We start from the raw sequence: 24,752 nt of genomic DNA, 5'->3' as shown, positions 1-24,752 counted from the left end.
CCATGTCACAGACCACCAGTGAGCGGTGTTTAAAATAAAATGGAGGACTGGGGAGTCAAGCAGATTATGTTTTTTAAGAATGTTGTATAATGGAGGATTGTTGTGGTACATTTTTATTTTATCATGTGAATTTATTATCTAGTAAAGAAGTTTGTTACACTGCTCTATAATACTACATTACTGAGAAACAAGTTGACAACAGTTTGTATTTTACTTAAGTGGGCAGCAGAGTCAGATGTTCCTCCTACACAGCTCTGATGCTGTTTCTTCTGCTGTTTCTGTAGGTTTCCCTACACAGTAAAAAAAAAAGTGTTAGTTTACCCCCAACTAACTGAGTTTTTGTGTCACATCCCAGGAGACCCATGTTCTGTGGTTTATAATGCAATTAAGGGATGAACAACCAAAGCATGATTATAAAAAAATAACATAGTTGTAATTACTATGTATTTGGGAAACAAGAAGACATCTTGTCTAAGGTACTGATTCCCCACCTGCCTTGATGTCTATGGGGAGCGGGGGCCAGGGAAAGCAGAATGCTACACAGAGATTCATTAAGCGTGGCTGTTACAAACAGAAATTACTAAGCAACTAAACTACTAAACTGGTAGTGAGATGAAAGTAGATGACTGTAAATTAAGTGTAGCTGACTGTTAGAGAGCCTCTGTAGTTAATGGCGTGTGACGTGCATATCAGCTTGTGTGATGAAAGTGGAAGTAAATGGAACAAGCCACTCTCCTGAGGAGCAGGTGTACACACAGCACCCTGCTTAATATTTGATGCTGGAGGACGGACTTTGAAGTTTGGCTTTGGTCATGAAAAGAGTTAGACGTGAGAGGGAGGCTTACAAGACAAAAGTGTATTCTCCGTACCACTGGACTCAGCAAACAGAGCACTTTCTTTTCCATTTCTTCCCTCTGGCCCTATAGTCATTACAGCATTAAACAGAAAATGATAAGATCTTCTCGACAAATTTAATTTTTCCAGGCCAGAATTTGTACAGTCTTCCCAGAGGCATTTTATTGTTGGTAACAGGAGGCCAGCAGTATCTGTAATTATAATAATTGTCCTGGCACAGAAGGCACACACTGATGTGAAAATGGATCTCTGGCTTGTGTCTGCCTGCCTTAATCAGACGGGCTGAAACGCAGCTGCAGAGCACACAACCTTAGTAATATAGCAACCTGATCAGGCATGCAGGACTTGCGCCAACTGAAGAGTGACATTTACAGTACCAGTCAAAAGTTTGGACACATTTTCTTATTCAGTTGAATAGGAAGGCATGTCCAAACTTTTGACTGATACTGTACCTTTGCACGAATCTGTGTATGAATATTTGTATGTTTTTATCACACTCAAATCAACCAAACCCTCATGTTACTACACAGAAGCCTCAGTTTCACAAGCCTTACTTCTTCTCTCCTGAGTGATCTGGGAGGCTGTTTCCAAAATGCAAAAACAAACATTGTGAACATGTTTTTCTGGTGTGCCAACACAAACATGTATTTGAAACTTTGGTATTATATAACCTTGGTTTAATATTTTCCTGCTTCAATTCCTGCTTCCATGTTTCCTCAACCTCTGACTGGCCGGATCCACAGCAACTATTTGCTGTCATGCATCACAACTCAAAGGCATCCTCCTTCAAAAGACAGCCTGGAGGAAAACAGGCTACTCCTCCCCCTAAAATTATGGTTCACTATTGCCATTTTCACCCATAGCTGAACAGATTTCAAAACCAGTGGTGCTCGGACGGTTGTTCTCAACTTGTTCTCAAGTTGATCAAGTGACTTTTCCTGTCAAAACATGAATGGTGAAAAATTTACTGTTGTAATTAGAAATATGGGCGTCTTTCACTGTTCTATCACATTTGTGAATGATTGCTATTTCCTATGCAATGACTGACAACATGCCCAGGATGCTGAGAACAAACAGTGGAGTTTGTGGCTGGTTTCCATTATTTGCACCGCCATGACCAATGATGCACCATTAACAACAATCATGCAATGAGTCTGTGATACTGTAAATTGCAATGGAAAATCTGCTTGTGTTCTCCAGAGTCAAGCAAGAGAAAACTGCCTTTCTCTGCTACATTTGAAGAAGCCATAAATGCAACAGCCTCGTCAAACTCTTATGACGTATTCAGCCTTGAAATGTGCACTTTGAAGGAGGCAATTAGGACACAGCTCAAGAAGTGAGTCACTGACTGCATCCACATTACGTCACATCACACACAGGAGCGTGCTGCACTTCAGAGAGACTGGAGGCGAGCCAAGGGATCCTGTCAGCAATAAGTTGGTGTAAGCTAAATAAGCCCTGCCTCCGCTGGGCTTAACAGGATAGATGGTACTTATTATGGCTCACCTGTTTAATTATGTATATACAAAACAGTTCAATGTCAGAGGAATGAACAGGCGACAACTGATATCAGATGGTGCAACATCTTGTAAGTGAGTGCAACTTGATGTTGGATATAATAGGTTTTGGAAGCTAAACAAGCTTTACTGTACACACCTCTGAGTTACTAAAAACCCCTCTCATGCAAGAGCTTTGAAAGTGTTAAGACACAGTTGTATTCATACATGAAGACACCATGATCCTATGAAAACAACACTAAGCAAACACTTTTTCAGTAGTGCATATCCTAGAAAAAAACTAAAAAAACAAGCTATTGCTCCTTCTTCTCACTTATGAAAGAGACCAGAAACTGACAAATTAAACAGTAAAAGGACAAATGCTTTCAAGCCTTTCAAAACTGTGACTGAATTGCATATCAAAACCACTTCTGAGAGTCCACTTGAGAGGCCATTTCCAAATCTCAGTCATAATCAGATAACATTTGATTGTTCAATTCATACCACTTTTTCAATCATTTCCCACTGAATTAAACATGTAAAATGCAACATCAGAAAAGCTGGTTACACACTTTCATCCAGGAACAGCCCACAGAGGCCTTCTTTAGTGTGAATCAGCAGCAGCCTGGCAGCGGATGATATCATCATTCACGGATGGAAACCTCGAAAAATGTATTTATGCAAGAAATCTATCCAAAATTGATGGTGGGCGGCTAAAAATTTTTTTTAAAAAGCTAGTCTTTGAAGGTTGCTGTGAGGCATTTTGTATAAACAGTGGCATCTTTATTTTAAGGAGAGTTTTAAATCTTAGAGAAAGAGAGGAAGACAGAAACAGAGAGACGTGTGTGAGTGTGAGTGAAAAGTCAATCTCACAGCTTCAGAGACGCAAAGAGTGAGACACTGTGTGTGAGCTTTTGCATGAAAAGAATGAAAAGTGAATGAGCATACTGGCTTTTGTCCAGTATTGATTGAATCTGACATGCGCACTCTATTGATTCCCTCTAATATGGGCAACATAGTCTTTGCTGGTAACAATAAATTGCGGATCATTTGAATTTATAATTGTGTCACATTTTCGAGTACCACTTCTGTTTTAAGAGTGTCACATCAAGCTATTTAAAAACCATGTGCATCTGCGACTGTGTGTGTGTGTGAGTGTGTGTGTGTGTGTGTGTGTGTGTGTGTGTGTGTGTGTGTGTAGTGGTTTCTGTTTTCAAACTACTGTATATCACAGTGTGAAATTAAGCTGAAGAATCAGCAAGTGGGTGAAAGTACAGACACACACATGTACACACACAGAGAGAGGAGAGACCTTGTATCAACATAAATCCCTGTATCTCATCTCTCAGTGCCCAACAGAGGGCATGCATAAAACATGATTTGGATTAGAAAATGTCACGCTGGATGAAACAGTGCCCCAGTGTCCCAGAGAGGCAACTAGATGGACTGCTTCAATACACCAAAGTTCCTTTGCATCCTCTCCTCCAAAGTGCAGCTAGCAATACGCATCTGCATGTTCTGGATACATTTCTGCTTTTGTTATCGCTACATTCCTCTGAAATGTCTTGACATGTTATACACTAGCTGTAAATTCTGCTATTTATATTCCTGATACTGATAACAGCTTGCTATGAACTCTTGCAAATTCACTATATCAATAAAATTACACACAGATGTACCAGTTTTTGCAGATTCTACTAATTTCAATATTCAGTTGTCTTCTTCTCAGACAAACGTGATTATGTTCCAATGAAAAAAGTTAAAAGAGGTTGAAGAATTACAATATCTTCCCTTAAACAGTTTCAAAGCTATTCTCAATCTGTAAATACAGATTTTATGAATGATTTACCGCCTGTATTACAGCACATTCATAAATCCTGACTGTCAGTGAAGGATGATATTACAGTCAAATGTCATAAAACAAGTAGACATGTTTTACAACTCTGTGCACTAACAAAAAAAATATGGCTGCAAGCTGAAGTTCACCAACAGAGATAGACACACATTTAATAAGGTATTTGCTAAATATTACATAAACACTGCCTTATTAATACCCAGCCATCTGAATCAATCCCTCTGTGAGACAACCTGAACAAAGACTATATGTCTTGAGCTTTGCTAAATTGGTATTTATGGCAGGCTTTCCATTTGGAAACCACTTGTATCCAGGGGCAACAGACAAAGATGCACAGCTTAGTATAATAAGAAGCACAAACCTCAGTATGGACTGATGAGTCATCTCCCACATTTTCCCTCTGTATATACAGATGTGTTTACATTTCTAGAAAGCCAAATTACGTCTTAAACTCAGTCATTTGCAAGCAGTTAAATATGCAGTCCTTTGTTTGTACATGGTTCATTTTCTAGCTGTTAAAAGTACACTCCCTGGTTTTGTTTTAGTGTTAAGTTCCTCCTTGCTAACTTTTGATGTTTGGAAACTAAGCGGTGAACTGTGCTTTTGCTAGAACAAAATCAGGGAGTTTATCTTTGCAAAGTAAGTCAAGGATATTTTAATTATCCACATACAGTTAATGTATCCATCATTTTATATTTCTCCAGCAAGCTGTTTAAGCTTTACCTTACATTCTGCACATAGCACATGTTTATAATATTGTCAAGAGAAAAGAGAGTACTCATTTTATAAAACCACATTTAAAACTACATTTTACACTCTTTACACATACACATTTTCATTATGTTGTTTGGGCAATGCCAGACCATAAAAAGTAAAACAATCAAAAGCATAATTTGTTCTTTTCAAAGGTTAATGACCTATCTTTGGTTCAAACAGAGGATAAGAGCCCAATCCCACACACACTGACGCACACAGATTGTACTTCACACCCTGCTGACAGAAAGACAGCAGAGAGGCAGAGATGTTAAATGAGAGTGTCGTCTTGTCAGGTGCTGTATCTATCTGTGTCTATCTTTAGAGGATCATAAGCATGTGACTCACTTTTTCTAAGCTGTTTCTGGTAATACTTAGTTCCCAAAATATCTATCTTCTTTACATTTTATCTACATTTTAGCTTTTAAATGAGTTGTATAATGCCACACACGCACAGCCATCATCTCTAGTTTCGGAAATTTCCCTGTAATTACGTACAATGAATCAGATGAACTAATTAGCATAGATAAAAGCAGAAAATAGTGAGCCATAGGATGCCAAAAATCTGTACTGAACTGTAGCCTTAAATGACACTGTGTTTTTGGCCCTCATCCTTCTCATCGCACACACTCAATCAGGCAGTTCACTATGAAGTCATGTTCAACTGAAATACCTTTCCATGAAAAATAAAGCTGACTGTGTTATTCTGACTCTTGGATAATTTCATGGATGATAGAGCAGTGCTAATGAATGTTTTTAATTCCATGGACATAAGCAGAGATGGAGGTAGTGTTGTATCCTAACTAGGCATCTTTGCGAGAAGGAGGTGGCGGCTGATGTCTCTCTCTGTGTGTCACACTGTTCCTGTGGCCATGGCAACAGCGGAGACTAATTATCATTTAAAAGCTCACTGGTAGGCTTTTTAACCGTAATATCTGCTTCAAGAAAAGACACACATGCAGAAACACAAACACGTCACCACCTTTCCAGTTTCCATAGCTGTGATTAATTAACATCTGGCTTTGCCTGCGGTGTACAGTAACATCACTGCACTGCTGTTGTTAGTGGCAGTGTTTATTTTTCTTGACCAACAGGGGGACTCATTGACCAGTGATAAAAATGTGTAGTGATGACTCATGGACACATGGAGGAGCTGTACAATAGCTCAAGCGTTGCATTTCCAGCTTTTCAACTGCAGCTTCACAGTTCTTGGGAAGGGAGGGGACTCCACAGTTACTGGAAACACACATTTGATGCCGTTTACAAGAGCTAACTGCACCTAAATTATATGGAAAAGAAACTTGCTAAACACCCCTTGCGTGTCTCATTCCTGTATTTGTCATTGTAAATTATGAGTATTTTAAAGTAACAATGTACTTAGATTTACAAAGATATCTTTATGTTTACAGTGCTGGGCCAGCAGAAACTGTGTGGGGGATAAAATGCATCTTCAGCCAGGCTTTTATCTTTTTGTGTCTTCTTAAAATTCTCAACTCTCTGCTGTTTAAAGCAACAAAATGCAAAATACGTATAACTGACAATCACATCATATCATGGTCATTAAAAGCAGATGTGACGGACTGAACATCAAGACATATTGAGCATCGCCAGGTCCACATGTTTTGCTTGCCTAGTCATGCCAGTGGCTATGAAAAAATTTTGCATTCACTGAATCATTGCAGAACAGTCTGTTCTGTATTTTTGGACTTCGGTTTCCAATTTATACAGTGAGAAACTCATTAAGTGTTCAAGAATCAGAGTCAACAGAAGACAAATTGTTCAAAAAAAGGAAAGAAGTAGTGTAGAAGTAGTGACAGAAGTGTGTGTGTACCCTGTGTAACGTGTCTGTGCATGTTTAAATCTGCTCGATCTTGCTATTCGTTTAGATACCTTCATAGGTACTGACATTATTTTACTTCAGAAGACATGGAGGGGAGAAGCAAATGGAATTCACACAAGCAATGAAAGACTTCCTGATATAAGATAATAAAGCCAGTGGGGATACTTACATTGCAATCTAAATGAATATATAATTAATGACTGTATGACAGAGTTCATTCATACGGCTAGTTTCCAAACTTTCCCAAACCATGTCTTAGTGTCTGCTCAGCTTCTGTTTAAGTCTTTAAAGAAGACCAGCTGCTCTCTCCATGTTGAACAGATCAGTGTAATCCTCAAACTATCTATTAATCATAGGATATTGGTTTTCATATGGTTTATGGCCCTAAAGTTCATCAGTATTATGACAGGAGGCAGTCAATGGTAAATTATGACACCACTCATGGTGCATACTAAATCCCTTTTTCTTTGAAGGTCTGTAAAATTGAAATGTTTTAAGATAATTGCAAAATTAGTCTAGTTAGAGGAAAACTGATGTCAGTTTTATAATCAAAGTTATAATTGACATACATGTGGCATGTCAACTACACAACATCAGCAGGTGTATGTCATTTGAATTGTGTATATTAATAAATAGCTTTTGAAGCCAAGTCCAGTGATACAGTTTGAATCTGTGATAAGTTAAAACAAACATATCGAAAATGATTAGTATATTAGTTCAGTATTAAATAAATAAATGAGACATAATAAATAATAAAGAGACCCAGGACAGTGTCTGTTATGTGATTGGCTGTTGCTTTGATGTGACTAAGCAGTCGGCCAATCACATAACTGGTTCTGCCTGGTTTGTCTTGATTGACAGACAAAAACTGATCATGAGTTGCATGAGATAAAACTCTAACAAAGAAAGATTGTGTTGTGAAATAAAAACAGACAAACACAGACTAAGAAATGAGTTAAGTTTTAAATTTTTTACTTCTCAATTTCATTTATAGATTTTGTTGCATTTATTCATATAATTATTTATTTCATAATAAATAATTTCTTTATTTAATCCTGAATATCATTAAATCTGCACTCAAAAGCTCCAACAAATGCATGTTCTCTGGCTAAATAATAAGAGCAGTTTTTCTACATGTTGTTATTTTCTCCTTCTCACTACGCATTATCAATATTCTGACATATGTAACCATACAATGCATCAATATATTCAACATGGAGCAGCAGCAAACACTAAACTCCCACAGTACAATCTTTCAGACACATCCAGACAACAGTCTGTTCCATGTGATGAAGGGACAGAGGGAGATAAGACTGCATGTGTTCACACTTACACAGCCTGCTCATGGATGGGAGATACATAATTACACACTCCACACACACACACACAGTCGTATATCTCAAAAACTTAATACCACTTCTCAATTTCACACCATGATGTTTCACCATAGCAACCATCTCCAGAGGCATATCCCACACACATGCACCACTGGTACAGAGCTATGGACGAGAGCTGAATAAAAGAATAGCAAGAGGGAGCTGAATCTACATATTTTATATTTGTAGGACTTCACAAAACAAAACAAAAAAACAAACAGAAAAAATACCTTAATAGTCCAATAAAAGCAAATATAAAAACCCTAAGTAACAAAGGGGTGAATCTGACAGTAAAAAGATTAAAGACATTCTGTATGAGCCTATAAAAACTAATTTTAAGGAGGAATTTGACAGAAGGCACATTTACATTTCATCTGAGATTTTAAAACATATTAGCTGACAAACTAGGGCTGTGTATTTGCTCATCTGTTATGTATAATGCATAATCTTATAAGAGACCAAATCGTGGTAGTCCACAGGTAATGCATGCTGGAGAAGGAATTTCCTATGCACAAGGTTAGAGAATAAATTGATTAATAAGGAACACTGATGGAGAGCAAGAAGGGAATATAACAGTTCAAGAGATAGGGAGATGAGTTAATTAATTAGTAGTACATGGAATCGATGAGGGAAGGATAATGGTCTTGCTATAATTGTTTTCATCACCTTACTTGGTGCCAACAGAATGTCAAATTTCTCTCCTGGTGATCTGCTACAGTGTGATTTCTGCTCATATTTTGATCACATTTCAAAATCTGCTCACTATCACGCACACAATTTGTTGAAATAATAAAAGGTAGGCCTTGTACAATGATTTCTGGTTTTGAATGCATTTAGTTAGCTGATGGTAAGAGCCAAATGTGCTGAAAGGCTGTGTTCGAATTAAATCAATGGAATGTAGGTAGTAAAATAAAGTTGATAGAATGCAGAAAATAGTGTCCTGGAAGATTGGGTTTTAAAAATCCTTCTTTTTTCCTTTCATTTCTTTCACATGCAAAACTATCATTACAACAATACATCTTAATAATCTTGTCAAGTTACTGATAAATTAAAAATGCCCTCAGCCCTACACAAACCCAATACACTAAAATGCCCTAAAGTTTGATATGGTTAGCAAGCAACTGCTTATTTACACATCCAGCAGACACAGAGCAACATTATCATTAATGTGGGGTTCTGTTGGCCACCTGACAAATGTCAATTCAATATTCATTCCTTCTCCTTCACAATATTTCCTGAGGGAAATATTGGTATCTTTTAGCTGCTAGACACTCCACTATGTTCACTAGCTAGTCACTGAGCAGAGCAGGTAGCACACAGTACAATGGGTTTTACCAGTCCAGAGCTTTTTCACTGAAAACAGCTGCCTGCTGCTGGAACACAGTCGATGAGAGCTGAGTTGCAGACCGTGAACCAAAACAATATGTTCAAGAACACTAAAAAGCTTGGTAGGGCTGAGAGGAACTACAGAATTAATGATCATTTTCTGTGGATTCATCACTACAAGCAACCCCCTTCACATTACACCTAGTAATTTTATCCATTGTATGGATTTACAATATAATAATAAACAGATCAATTACTGCAGCATTAATGATTTTCATTTGCAAGTCCAGCATGTGTGTCATGTGTGTCTCTAGAGTAACTGTATATCTGTATTTACGTATATGTATATACAGTATTTATCATAGAAAATGATGGAAAATGAATGTTCACGTGTATGTCAGTACCTGCATAAATATATGACTTTCACCTTTGAAGATATGCCTCTGACACTAACCTGTATCTGATGCATATCAAGGTGAAACAACATAAGTACATTATTATTTGCTGCAGCAGGCTGCTTTTCATATTGAACATACTGATGTTTAAAATGTAAGATTTTGTTTAGAATCGAAAGATAAATTGAACATATGTATGCCATGTGTTTAAGTAAGAAATAAATTGAATATAACTGCTGATGGCGCACAAGACACACAAAGATAATGAATATTGCGCGATGATTGCCTATTGCACATTGAATTTTTAATATGGAATTAAATCTGAGTCCAGTTCAGTAAAAGTCAGGGAGAGGTGCAGGCTCCTCATTGACACAAAGTATTACTCCAATAAAGTAGTACCATTCTGCAGTATTTGCCATCACTTCTTGGTTTTTTTTTTTTTTTTTGCTGGAGCAGCCATCTATAGCCAAGGGCACAGCTGGGTTGTCATGCTGATCCAGACTCCTGTTCCAAAGGCACACCTGCTGCTGAAAGGGTAATTTGACATAAATCCACTTTGATGTGAAGGAGAACCAACAACCTCTCTCGTTTTAATAAGACAGCAAAAGCATCAAAGTGAAGAGGCTACAAACACTGTCATGTCACTTGTATAGTGATTATGAAAAATGAACAGAGACGATGCTATTCCTTTGATGAAAAATGGAGGATTTGTTTTGGTCAGAAATGCCGGGATGACAAAGAGAGTACCTTCAGTGATGGCATTTGGTGATACTCCACAAACATTTCTCATCAGCCAGCACAGATTTGAAAGTGAAGAAGTTAAACACTGAGACCCGGAGGGTGTATTAGTTCCAACTGTCATTTTGTATTTTAATTTGTATTTATGGTATTTAACATAATAAAGAAAAGCTCCAGACACGTTTCATTACATTCAGTATAAAAGACTGGAATAATAATTGTGTCTGCAATTAGTTAAAAAATTAGATCCTTCTCTTTCCAGAATCTATGAATAATATTTTTACCACATTCACAATCTTAAGCTTGGAGACAAAGGCAACCAGTTTCTAGGCTCCTGGCAAATAATGCCTTCCTACGCAGGCTGGGAACCAACACAATGTTTAGAGATTAACAACAAGGCACGATTATATATTTCTTTTCACATTAGATATGGACCACTAAGAAATTCATGAAGGTTTGAAAAATTGCCCCACACAAACACCTCCACACACATCTGCAGCACAGACGCTCTCTCTCACTCTTCAAAGATGGTCTTTTCAAACACTTCAGAGTAAAGATAATCATCAAGTGTCACTGGGAGACACTTAAGAAGCTCCTGGACGTGTAGCTGATTGTCCGTTGTCATCTGCATCTAAAATGTATGACATTTAGACACACAATTAAGAGAGAGAACAGCAAAAATAACTATAACTTGCTATGAGTTAGATATTTCCTGCACCCAAAGACTGATAACACCCAAAAGCTAATTACAAGATTTACGATATTTGTGTTGTAGGTCTTTTTTGTGTGTTTAACAAACTACAAGCATCACAAGTTTTCTTAGATGATGTAACCAATGCCCATTGGACGCTAAACCCAACTAACACATGCAATTTAACATCATCGACCAGATGTGGAGAATAAAATCTTTTTAAATTCAATTTGAGTCATTATATTCATGTAATTGTCCATACAATTCAAAGGTTTGGGAGTTTTTTATTCACAATTTGTGAGTTAAACCACAGACCTTCATTCAAGCCCATCACATCAACTGAGTGTAATTAAATAAGACAGCCAATGGAAAGTCTGCAGGGTGTCCTTAGGGTGATGGGTATGTTTTGTTAGTGTGATTTATGAGTGATGAATACAGTTTATATACAGTGGTGATAAGGCTAACACCTCTATAATAGAGTGGTAATTTAGAACAATTTTTTGATGATTTAGGGATAGGTTTAATGATGGTCTTATACCAATGAGAAGGGAATAACGTCAGAATAAAAAAAAAAACCTGTAACAACTAAGATAGGATTTGAAATATCTTAGGTGACCTCAGCTTTAGTTTCCTGAATTTACTCTCTTCAATATTTTTTTAAATCTCCTTACAAAAAGTATGACCTGTCTGCCTGTATACAATGTATACTCAGCCACAGTGTCTGCCAGTATCTGGAATTAGCACCCATCGAGGAAATTATCCCCCAGCACTCCAAAGTTGCCAGTTCACCTCACATCAGGCACCTTTTCTTTCCAAGCTTGTGGCCTGCCAGCATCGCCGCAGCACAGCAGACAGTAACCACTTCCTCACATCAACAGAAAGCCAAAACACAGAGGAAGATGTTAGAGAGGTAGCTTTTTCACCTTTGCACCTGATGTCAGTCCCTACTTGTCAGCAGCATTATAAGACAAGCAGCTTTAACCAGAGAGACAGGTGGGATTGTTTGCCTGTCTTCCTGCAGAAGAAGGACTGGACTGACAGGCTGGCTGCCTTTCTACCATGGCATCCTCTCTAACACCTTCTGATCTGCACCTGAAAAATCTTTGTATTTCATCTCAGTGGATCCTGACGCACTCACACCCTTCCCCTCCTTTCCCTCATATCTGCTCACTAAACTCTCCTCTGTCTGTCCGCGAGATGTGACCAAAATGTGGGCTTATATGCCAAGAAGAGAAAAATAGGCATTGCTATGTTTCTGTGCTGGTCTTGCCTTCGGTTTGTTAACTTAAATCACTTGGTTGGTGTAATGCTACTCTGAATAAGCATTCAGTTGCATTGCTGGCCTTTATCTAAAAATCAAGGTCCTTGCCATTTTCTGGTTATGAACAACAAAAGGTTTTTTTGCAACAAATAATCCAATATGTTTATATGTAGGTAAACTACGTTATGTACTGTATATGTAGATTTCTGCTATTTAGGAACCACTGGTGATTGATGACCAAACAACATTTCTAGACCTGACATTTGTTGTTTGGTTTTATTACATTTTTTTTATAATTATGTACAACGCTTATTATTGTAACCCTTATTAAGACATACAGAAAGATTTCAAGCTTTGTGCTGGTTAGTGTGTTAGTGATAAAAACCTGACAAATTACCATCATGAAATGGCGTCACTTAGGTTTCTGACAGTTGGGGCCACACCAACTCACTACCAATTGCCACAGGCATTTTGTAACTGCTACAAGCAAAAACAAGAAGTGTAGCAGTACAGACAAAAGCCTGAGTGCTTTGTTTGGTGCAATGCTTTTTCTGTCTGTGGTTACTAGAGAAACAGGTGGACAGTGACTAAGCTATGAACTGCGTACCAACAGCAGTGCAGAAGAGGGGTCGTTGGGCTGGAGAGGTCTGACGAATACAATGTAACAGGCGACACCACCACCAGAAACAATCAGAGTTTGGAAATAGCTTTTGTTTCCCTACAGGTCAACAGCTTGAAAAGCTGGACTATACTGCATGTTTTTACACGCGCCGTGTCAGAATCCATTTAAAATCTCCATTGGTGAGCTTTCTGGACAGGCTCTCACACAGCAGGCGGAGTGGATGTTCTGACACTGTCTGGACACTGTTGTTTTAGCTGCTCTCCTGCACTGAACTGTAGCAGCTGCAGAGAGCTGCATCAAGCCCACTTTACCTGGCTCATCTCTCTTCATAATATTGTGAAATAGTTCCCTCTGCAATCCAAAACCTACCTATTTCCATTGTCAGAGCACAAAAACAAACAATTGTCATCAAACTTAAGTTGACACAACGTTGGTAGAGCCAACATTGCCACTCCTTATTCACTCTCCACTTTAAGATGGTACATTGAGCATTGAGTCTGAATTATTGACAAGGATTTAAATAATCGCCTGGTCAGACAGTGAATGACAGAGGCTCTGTTTTCTAAAAAAAAAAGAAAAAGAAAAAGAAAAAAAAACCCCAGGGGAAATCTTTATCTTAGTCAATAACTCATCGATTATGAATTTTGTGGCACTGGCTGAATATTGACGGTTTGATGGATGGTTTGTTTGTTGGTTCGTCAATTCATCAGTTTATCTGTCCAACAAACAAGTTCACAGCAACATATCTTTACAAATTCTCACCAAACTGTCATGACAACCGCATTCAACTTTTCCTCTCCACTCTGTGGCCCCTGGCCAACTCTCATCTCTGATTTTTTCTTTTTCTTTTTTTTTTAAAATTACATTTCATCTAGTCTCTTTTATAATGGAAGTAACAGTTCCCTTAGATTGAGAATGATGAATCAATCTCATACCTTTTGTTTGGTTGTCTGCAATTTCGTGCTAAGTCACATGGTTCTTGTGTGACTCATTTTTAAAGCCACCCACAAAGGCCAAAAACACATGATGGATTCCCACTTCAAGAGCTCGCACCATTTGGTTTGTATGACTTGATATATAACTGATAACCAGTGTCTCTAACAAATCTGGTGTTGAGGGCTGGGTTTATTTTTCAGATGGCAAAATGCATTATAATGCATACTACAGATTAATGACAGCATATTTTCTAGCAGGTTACATTTTCTGGCAATCTTAAATGCATACACACACACATACACACATACACTTGACTAACTGTCAACAGGTATTGCTTTGGCTAACTCACACCTGCCTCATGTGCTAAACAAACATGAGCACATCTCAGATCAACCCATTTGATTTGATCTAAAACCAAACTCATGCATAATAATTATTCAGAAGCGTAAAACAACATAACTAACAATTATTTTCAATATCAATTCAACTGCCAATTATTTTCTCGAACAATCAATTAATCATTTGGTCTATAAAATGTCAGAAAACTGTTTATCACAGTTCCCTAAAGCCCAAGATATGATTGTCAAATCAGCAGTTCAAACATAAAAATATTCAGTTTGCAATCACAGAAGATAATGAAAAGCAGCACATTCTCACAAAATAAACTCTGGAATTAAAGAATGTCTGGCATTTCTGCTTGAAAAAATGGCATAAACAATTTCTGGACTATCAATTAAACACTTTCTGTCAATCAGCTAATAAATGAATTAACAAATTGTATCAGTTCACTATCTTCTCCAGTCTTTTTCGTGAAGATCTTCATCGACACTGAAATACCAAAACAATAGGAAACTGGTTAAATCTCATTGTCAGACTCTGTCGGTTGGCAAACAGCCCAGTTACTCCACTGAGTCTCGGAAATCTCTGTTCAGTACACTTTTGCACTCCATGATCACAGCTGAACATACGTTTAGTAGTTCTTGTTCACATGTATTTCTGTTTCTTATTTCAGACAACTGAACAAGTCGAAAAAAGTGATTTGATTTGCAGTAATACCTACACTGTTGCGCTGAGACATGAATAAAATACCTATTTTTTGACCATGAAGTGGTCTAATAAAATCAGCCTAAATGCAATGCAATGACACCTGTCAACACCTGTGCTATGTGATTAGCTACATTGACATTAAAACGAGCCATCACTGAAGTGAACACACAAAGTTGGAGAAAGTTGACACAAACTTTAAAGTTACGCTGCCTCTCACTATGTTGTATGTCACTGTTTTACAGAAAAGCTCAGCTCTCCCCTGTCACCCAAAAATGACAAATGCTGGAGACTGTTTCAAAAAAGCTCAGAGGGCCAAATGGAGCGAAAAAGATACTCTGAGAAAAGATGCCCTAGATAAATTAAGCCACTGTGTCTGCTCTCAGCTGTCAGTTAGGTTCATCTTGAGCTCCAGTGAGGAGAATTACTAGTTGTTTTTTCTTCCATTTTGACACTGCGTCAGGAAATCTGAATTCCTTTTTTTTTTTTTAAATACAGGAAAAAACAAGCTCACTGGTGAAATTAAAACTGTGCGCATTTATTTCCGCAGCAATTCCTTCACTTGAGTGGAGACATGATTGGAATGAAAGTCAAGACTTCACAGTGATGAGCCTTTGGATTTGATTGGATTTCATTTGCATCTCTTATATCAACTACAGTCGAGTTGATATTCTTAATTAATGAATGGTTAGTTGATTATCACTCTTTGCAATCCCCATAGTTATTGCTTTCAGGGCAGTCAAGTCTCTTTTCAGGGTGTTGTGGTTCTGTTTGAATTGAACAACTCATCATCAGGTCCCATGGCGACGGATGAGAGAGGAAGGAGAATCAGATGATGTTCCTCCGTTCCTCATTTTTCAATACCAGTTTTTTCCTGTGCAGGTCAACAGGTGTAACAGTCTACACAAGAAAATGTATTTGTCTTTGATTAAAATCATGAAAATGCTGCACTGAGCTCTCCAGACTCTGAATTGTATCTTGTCAGCCCACCTTGGCCCTCCATCTCTAGGATACAGTGTTTACTGAGTGGGTTCCAGGACACAGTGTGATTGTTCATACTGTAGGTCCAAGTACTTAAAGGCTCCACCATGAATTACAGCGCCTGCAAAAACACAGCAGTACAATGTGGCCATACTTGAAACTAAATCACATTTCAGATAATCCAGTTTTGATAGAAAACAGACATATTAGGCACTTTTACTACTTATCCACACTAATTAATTATTTTATATTGTCAATCGAATGGTTACAGTATATAATGTGAAAGGGGTCGTTTGTAGAGACAAACACACAGAGCATTATCACTTTACTCTGCAGTTCCCCTCATCTATGGAGCGTCTTTGCCTCCTCCAGATCATTTCTTTGGCCTTCAAATTCTTCTTTCATCAATCTTGTTTCCAGTCACATACAGGAGATATTTTAAGCGAATAAGCGGTTTCCCTTATGGTCAACATTTGCTCTAATATTTCAACATGGTGCTTGTTTTTGCTGCAACAGTGAAACAAAGTAAGATAAGCTTTCTCATTTTTAGCCTCCAACAATTAGCTGTAATGTCAAATGTTGCCAGCAGACTTTTATCAGCTGTAGCCAGTTGAGTCGGTCAAACTACAAAATTACTAAACTTAGCTATTGTTTGGTGACTGTTTTAGGATTGTCTCATTCATTCTGCAGGATTTTAAACTACTAACTTCTACTAGCTAGGTAGTAGTAGTCAAAATCTACCTAATCTAATATCTTAAGCTAATTAACTTCATATCATTATTTATTACAACAATCCAGATATGACTTAGTAACAGTTTTGAATATCAGGATGACTATTTTTGAGTGCATTTACATCTTTTTTTTTTTTTTTTTACAAAAAAAGATTATAATTACCTCTGCTTAGTTCACCTCTGTTGCAGTATCTCAGTTAAAGACCCTGCACACAGGTGTTTTCACTTATTGTTGTTAATTAAACCTCAGTTCAGGTTAAAGTTGGAGCTACGCTGGAATTACAAGTGCAACAAAACAAGGGGAGGGACAGGCAGATGTCAGAGTCTGCACATGCACACACAGTCCTTAGACAAGTTTTAATCAGGCAAAACATGAAACACCTGTGTAGGTGGACCATTGATGTGCCCCTGTAACTGGTGGGAGTAATAGTCCTCATTGACAATGCTTTTATGCCCTGTGGAGGGGATATACAGATGTGTGTGTGTGTGTGTGTGTGTGTGTGTGTGTGTGTGTGTGTGTGTGTTTGTGTGTGTGTGTGTGTGTGTCTGCATCAACCCCTAACTCAAGTGGGCCCTGTGCTAACACATGCAGAAGAGAGACCACTTTCTCATTTTCACCCCTTTCCTTTAGAGTGTGTGCATACCACTGCAGGACCTAACTACTCTTTTATTAGTCTTTTATGTCTGACAAATTGGCAGCCAAGATCTGTCTTTGGTCCAATTTAGGCAAGAGACAAGCTTTGAAAAATGTAACAACCAGCAACATATGCACAAATTTCACAGAGGTGCTCCTCTGATTTATTAAGTTTCTAGCCTGACTGACAATGACAATTTTTTTTTCTCATGTGGCAACTACTTTGTATTTTGTATGGCTTTAATAAGCAGTCATGATTATTCATTTAATGAGATGAAAGTTTATACAATGAGATGACACCCCTGTCTTGTGCCCGCCAGAAGTGTCACATGTCAGACTAGTCTTGATTGTAGAGATTTTGACCACAAGAAAGAGTCAGTAGTTCATTTAAATGTTCACTTGTAACTTGAAGGGAAGGTTCACAGTTTTTCAAGTCTGTCTTAAAACAACATTCAGGTGTCCATGTGAACATTTAAACAGGTTTTCCTCTCTGTAATCATTCCTCCTGTTCATATTGACTTTAAAAAAGGTCCACTTCAAATGCGCTTTCAATGTAAATGAAGGGCGCCAAAATCCACAGTGTGTCTGCACAGTCATGTTGTGCGAAAATGTATTTGAAGCTTATATGAGGCTTCAGCAGTCTGAGTTAGTCATTTCAAGTGCATATCTGCCACACTTAGTCTTTTTAATATAAAATTCCCTCTTTGTGTTTCCCTGTTGAGCTGCGGTGGAAGTATAGTAACAAAAAGAGGGACTTTGGCACTAACAAGACCTCATTTGGATAGCTTCAGATCAACTTTTAAATACATTTTTGCACAGAAGGACGGCTGTGAATTTTGCCCCCCCCCCCCATCACTTACATTGTAAGTGCATTATGACGGGATCTTCTAATGGCCAGAATGAACAGAGGGAATGTCAAGAAAAACCTATTTCAAAGTTCATTTGTGCACATAACTATTGTTTTACCAAAGCTAATGCTAAAGCTAAAGCTTATGGTTTCAGGAAGACAAATCTACAGGCGTACAGTATATATAGACTCTGTAATTACATGACATTGCTGTACAAGCGGACAATACTCCTCCTTTAATGCACAGATCCAGTCACAGCCTATAACTGGTTGTATACAGTAAACATTATTTCACAGCACTGTGAGAAATCTTACAAGGATAAGAGACCACAGGCTCTGGCAGCAGTCTCTTGGGATGTCCAAGCACTGATTCAGAATACAAATTATATTGTCTGAGCCAGCAGATACAGTGTTTTCAGAGTAAAACCTCCTCTACTGTGCCTTTGGTTTTCAATGATACAGAAACAGTGTCGCCAACCAACCACTGTATTCTAAATTGTTGGCTGTATGACTTATAGGAGGAATTGAATAGCTACTGAAGAGCTGTATGTTTTGATATGTGTTAGCCATAAATCACCCCTGCAAATATGTGTAATAATTATATATGTGCAATAAACTGGTGCAGATACTCAGCGCAATCACAAGTTATGGCCATTCAAGCTGACTGACATGATGTCAATAAACTCACTCTGACACAAAAGACATTGTGTCATTCTCATCTATGGTAGTTAGTCATGAAATGCAAATTTGTCGTAGATTACACCCTCATAAACAATCCTCCTCTTCTTTATATATTTAATTCCTTCCCAAAGTAGCATTTGAAAAAGGTATCTATTGTCAAGCTGGGGTCCATGGTTCTATGGGGTGGTTTTTATCATCTACGCTTTCTGTTTTCATACTCCACACGCCAAAAATGTGTGGTCTTGACCACAGTCACCCCTACTGAGACATGGCCTGCCAACTTCCTTGCTAATGAGTCCTGCACTTAAGCCTGTGTAAGCAGATATTCTTACCACTGTGTTGATACTTTTTAAGCACTAATAAATACAGCAAATTGTCACTTCCAGTACATATGACTTTTAGTGTAAGATGCCAGATAGATAGATAGATAGATAGATAGATAGATAGATAGATAGATAGAAAACAAACAATAACAGATACAATAACAGACTAAACATAGCATGAAGTGCAACATAAACACTCAACCCGTTCCTATGGGAATGTTTAGGTGATGGTGGGTTGTCTGGGACTGATAGATATGTGAATACACTGTGGACATACAGACACAGAGTAAGGCGAACATCCATGTCTTTTCCAGCTGACACAGTATGATGCTGAGGCTACTTAATACACTCAGATCGCATATCCCTCATTTCCAAATCCGTTGCACCTGTCAACTAATTGCGCAGGAGGGGTTTCCTTCCCACCAAGCTGTAGCCTCAACCTTTAACGTTATCGGCCTTGCGTGACGAAACAAACACATACTGAGATGGAAACTAGCATCTTATACCGGTCATTATGGGAAGCAGCGCTTACCTGTCATAACTCCATCTGCTGTAAGACATGCTCCTGTTGCTGCTCACTCCCTCCATGTCTCCGGCTGGACTGGATGGACTGTGGCGAGAAGGCAAAAATCAAAGCGTAAAACGCTCCTCTCCCCTTTCTCACTAATGCAAACACGAACTAAAGCAATCGGCGTTTAGTGAATGAGCGGAGAGGCTGTGCAGACCCAGACGCTGTCCTATTGGCTATGCCACTACTGAGAAGGGAGCGCGAGCTGTCAGCTCACGGTGCACGCGCGGATGCTGATTTATTTCATTCACGCGAAGGACACACAACGCGGATTAATTTTACTTTGACAGTATTCTACGTGCCAATACATGCTTCATCCTAATTAAAGAGTAAACAGGTGAAACTGTTATTCATTTGTTTTTGTTTTTTTTCCCATTATTGGCATGTCATGACTGCTTAACAGCCAACAGCAAACACTGAACCTTTTCATCCATTTGCTGATCAATGCCAAACGACATATAGTATGCTATAGCCCTCTTTTATTGATGAAATGCTGAATGACATTAGATATGGATGTGTGCACTCTCAGGAACTAATTTTCCATACATACAAATTAATGCAAATTAGGATAGGCCTATCAGACTCACACAGTTCACTACTTATGGCATGCAGGTTGAGGCAGCTACTGCTCTAAGATCATTAATGGATGTCTGCAAAAAACTGTAATTTTGTGCAAACATGGAGACACTTTAGAACAGCCTGTCATTAGCTGAACCAATCCAGAGATGAAAGGTGGAAATGAGAGCCTAGGGCATGCGGGAAAACCTCTTGAGCTGCCGTTTCAGTGCGTTGTATACCACGGTATGTCTTTCATTTGAGCCAGCAAATGAACATAAAGGACCCTGGAGTCCTTCAACCTTCCAATACTTACCTCATCTGTTTAGGTTAAAAAACACACATATTACACTAACGATACATTTTCTCTTTCCATATTCACTTTTTTTTTTCAAGGAGAATATATTACAGATGTCACTAGGATTTAATAGACATCACAGTGTACTTTGAGGATCTTGAATCTTAGTCCAGCTATAAAACATCACCACAACTCCCTATAAACTCACAGTGAACACAGTGGCAGAATACAGGTTATACATTTGCTCATTATAAATCATTATAAACCTTCATGATGGAAATACTGATGATGATGAAGTAGCCTTGCCTCAGGATTGTTTGTAGTTACTCACTCCAGTGAATAGTATTAATCAGTGTTAATAAAGGCCATAACCAGACCAAAAGCACTAAAGCAGTAGCAAAACAAATCTGGTAAGACTTTATTGGACCCCTTCTTGTTTAATCACTCATTTCCATTCCTTTTTTGCACATGTGAGAGCTTACAAGGATGCTGGGCCCCTCAGTTGATGTTGAGGACATGGATGGATCCAGTTATGGTAACAGTTACAGCAACTCACTGTGTTCTGATGAAAAAAAAATAAGTCCAGGTGTTAAGATTTAATGCTTCAATATGCTGTAACTGTCTAAAACCTGTGCAGTGCAGTATGATCACAGGTAATGTTTGAATGGTCAAATGTTGCAAATGCTCATGGTACTGTATGTGTGGCACGTTCTTAATGGAAAGTCAAACACAAATGTTTCAAAGCATAGCATAACTCTGACTCTGAGAGTCACTGTTGTTAAGATATGATGATGATATAGTTTAGACTACAGACTTAGTTTCTGTGAATAATTTTTGAAGATCTAAAAGCAATTTAAGTTTCAGTGCCCTATCATTTTTCAATCAATCAATCATCTTTTAGGCTTTCTGTTGTCACTTAATGACCATATAAAGTCATATTTATAGTGAGTATACTATGCACACAGATATGTTCCGTAGTTTATGTCAAAACTTCAGTTTCCACTGAGGATTTTAAAATCTCAACAAAATCTCAATATGTAGGTTTCAGTATGCACTGCTGAAAATCAGATGCTGTTCACATGCAGAATAGGTTACAAGTGGTCAGTCATGTTGTTGACGTGACTCTAGTTGGAGTCATACTGTGAATAATGATGAGATACTGCATGGTTTTTCTGAATCCTGTCTCTCACTGATTGACTGCAGCCATAAATCTCTTCGACACAAGGCTCAGTATGGAAGGCTCAGGTCTTAACAGGTTTTTGAATGAAAAAAAAAAAAAGATTCTCTACCCCATCTGGCTCAATGACAGATTTTATTTTAGCACCAAAAGCTAGACACAGGGCAAAAGACATTGAAATGGAAGAAAAAGAAAAATCTGTATGATTTGGATGTACACTAACATTTGCATTAAGATGGGGGAGGGAGGGGTATTTCAGATCTCAGTGATTATAATAATTCATTCATGTGGTTTAAAGCTCCTATGTAAAGACCAGAATCATCTCTAAAACCCTTTCCCACCTGACCTGGCATTTTACACACTGAGATGGTGGTGAACACCTCAAGATAAATATACTCTCCATTACTAAGCCACAATAAGAAAAAACATTCTTGGTCACATCTGGGTGAAGAATCCAATTTTGCTAATTTGGGCCAACAGTCATCTTCAGTTTCAAATAATCAAGAGAATTAAATATTCCTCTTTACATATATACACAGCTGTGCTGTGAACGTGTATTCACTTATAAACATATAAAAATACTTGTCAACTAGTTTGATAAGAAAATAATGTATAAAAGTAGAGTAGAAACATTTAATCAAGTCCATTACTTCCATCATCTGATTTTCTTGTTGTTTATATTACAAGATGATGATATGAAAAACAAACTGCAGTACTTCATAAGTATGCCCGAACAGAAGTACAGGGGTGGAAAGGGAAGGCAGAACAGTATTTTATGTCTGTGGTGATGATTACTCCACAGGTGGCAGGTCCGCTGAGTTCGTGTCCCATTGGAGAACGGTTGTTTTTTATGATGTGCATCTCAATGCTTCCACTTGTCCTGGTTTTCTTGACAGACCATTGGGGGGAAAAAGTTATGTGACAGAATAATTCAAGGACACAAAACAAATACATTGCCACTGTGTTATTGGAATGATAAAACAGTTATTTGATCTATTTTGTAGACTAAATGTTCGACAGAAATGAAGCGTTACACTGGAATGATCTGAACTGAACTGAGCTCTAAAAGCTTCTTGATTTGCAACAAATGAATCTGTTAATATTATTCGTCAAAGGTTGAATAAAGAGCATACAGTGTTCAGTGTTTTGATCTGAAATCAAGTTTTTTCAAAGCTACACAACGTGCTGCCAATAATTTTGTCTCTGCGGCTTTCTTAGAAATTGGAAACAACATACGCTGTCCAATTTTGACTGAACCGCCACCTTCGAAAAAGAAATTCTGACAAATTTGCTACTTTCGGTACATTGAGGAAATGGCATAGGATGTGAATCCTACAATCTATAAGACTTTTTAAAATTCTAATACAGTAGACACTCCATATTTGGCAATTGAGATGAAAGCAGAAACCACAGACAAAGTAAAGAATCCACTGCAGAATGCCAGAAAGTTCTATCATTGTAGCTTTAAGGGCTGTCTAGGCATTATATTTATATACATACTTATATATTCACTTTCATATATGTAAAACCAAACTCAACCTCACACACTGTACTGTGGTGATTTAATAGGTCATTAGAAATACACTTTGAAAATCACAACAAATGTCACATATGTACAGTAGCAGATTAGCACATGGGAGTAAAGATGGGATATGGCACAACATACACAAAGCTTCATAAGATAATCTCTCTGCTCTGGTCACTGAAAACTAAAGAAACTCATTAACATTCTGGATATATAGTTTTCATTCAATCTCGGTAGCAAGTACAAATGTCACTACAAGGCAAGAGAAGTCCTTCAGAGTATAAAACATTAATTTGTCAGGCTGATTTAGAAGGCAATGTTTAGTGTTGGGACTCTCTCGTGTGAATTAGATTACGGCTGAAGGTAGAGTGGTGTTAAAATTTGGCATTGTCAGTTGTCCATAGTGATGTCCTGGGGACAGCAGTTCCTGGTCAAAGTATCTCAGAAAAAGCTGTCTGAAGTCATGCACGTGGAGAAGGCAGCGGTCAGTCATCCACTTAGGATGTGATGTCAGGCAGAGTGGGTGGGGTGGTAGAGAGTAGCTGCATGAGTTACAGTGATAAGGCCGACTCAGACGATCACACAATGGCAGCCGCTCTTGTCTTTCTCTTTTCTTGTAGGTTCTGGCGATGGTGGACATTCCTGTTCTTGGAATTTCCTGGGAGTTGGAAGAGAGTAAAACTATCAGGGTACACTGGTGGGTGTGTGCGTTCACTTTCCTTACTCTCATTTTGTAATCGAATGAAAAGATAGTAAATGTTGTGTCTTTATTACTCATTTTATAAAGATGACGAATAGAACAAGCAGATACAAATCTATTTTCCTATTACGTATTATTGCTATAATTGAAAATGCACATACATTTTCCTGCATGAAAAATGGCAAGATTACATTTTTTAGTCACATGGTTTAGAATGACGTCAAAAGTCTGAATGCCCTTGCTCCCACACATTATAGATGTGCCTGAATGTTCATCCTATTAGCTGTCCTTATACCTTTAAAAAAGTGCAGATTTGAGTCACCAAAAGAACCATGTGAAATCAATGTGCCAGATGCCTTTAAGGAGCACCTACCTGATTACTCTAACCAGCTCATGGAAAGCCTGGTCTACGTTCATACGGATTTTGGCTGAAGCCTCCATATATGTGACCTTCAATTGCCTGGCCAGCTGCTGGCCCTCTTCTTGGGTTACCTGAGGCAAAAGGAAGGGGGAAGTGATGATTGGTTGGAACATAAACACAATT

The 24,752-nt window shown here is 38.1% G+C and overlaps 2 protein-coding genes across 3 annotated transcripts in view; both read right to left on the bottom strand.

The window, feature by feature from the left end:
* Window positions 1-20,109, bottom strand: part of tub (TUB bipartite transcription factor) — a 45,833-nt gene extending 25,724 nt beyond the window's left edge. For both annotated transcript variants that reach the window (XM_067588341.1, XM_067588349.1), the window contains exon 1: window positions 19,918-20,109. In XM_067588341.1, coding sequence (XP_067444442.1) covers window positions 19,918-19,973 — 56 coding nt within the window. In that variant the 5' untranslated portion in view covers window positions 19,974-20,109. The remainder of the gene's footprint in view (window positions 1-19,917) is intronic.
* A 1,990-nt stretch (window positions 20,110-22,099) lies between these two features.
* rras2 (RAS related 2) overlaps window positions 22,100-24,752 on the bottom strand; it is a 33,639-nt gene continuing 30,986 nt past the window's right edge. Inside the window, exons 5-6 of the mRNA XM_067588331.1 lie at window positions 24,582-24,700; window positions 22,100-24,166 (exon numbers count right to left, since the gene is read on the bottom strand). Of these exons, the coding sequence (XP_067444432.1) occupies window positions 24,079-24,166; window positions 24,582-24,700 (207 nt within the window). The 3' untranslated portion in view covers window positions 22,100-24,078. The remainder of the gene's footprint in view (window positions 24,167-24,581; window positions 24,701-24,752) is intronic.

This window comes from Thunnus thynnus, chromosome 1 (genome assembly GCF_963924715.1).
Source record: "Thunnus thynnus chromosome 1, fThuThy2.1, whole genome shotgun sequence".
Classification (NCBI taxonomy): domain Eukaryota; kingdom Metazoa; phylum Chordata; class Actinopteri; order Scombriformes; family Scombridae; genus Thunnus; species Thunnus thynnus.
The sequence above is the reverse complement of the archived record's forward strand: the minus strand, read 5'-3'. Positions and strand labels throughout refer to the sequence as shown.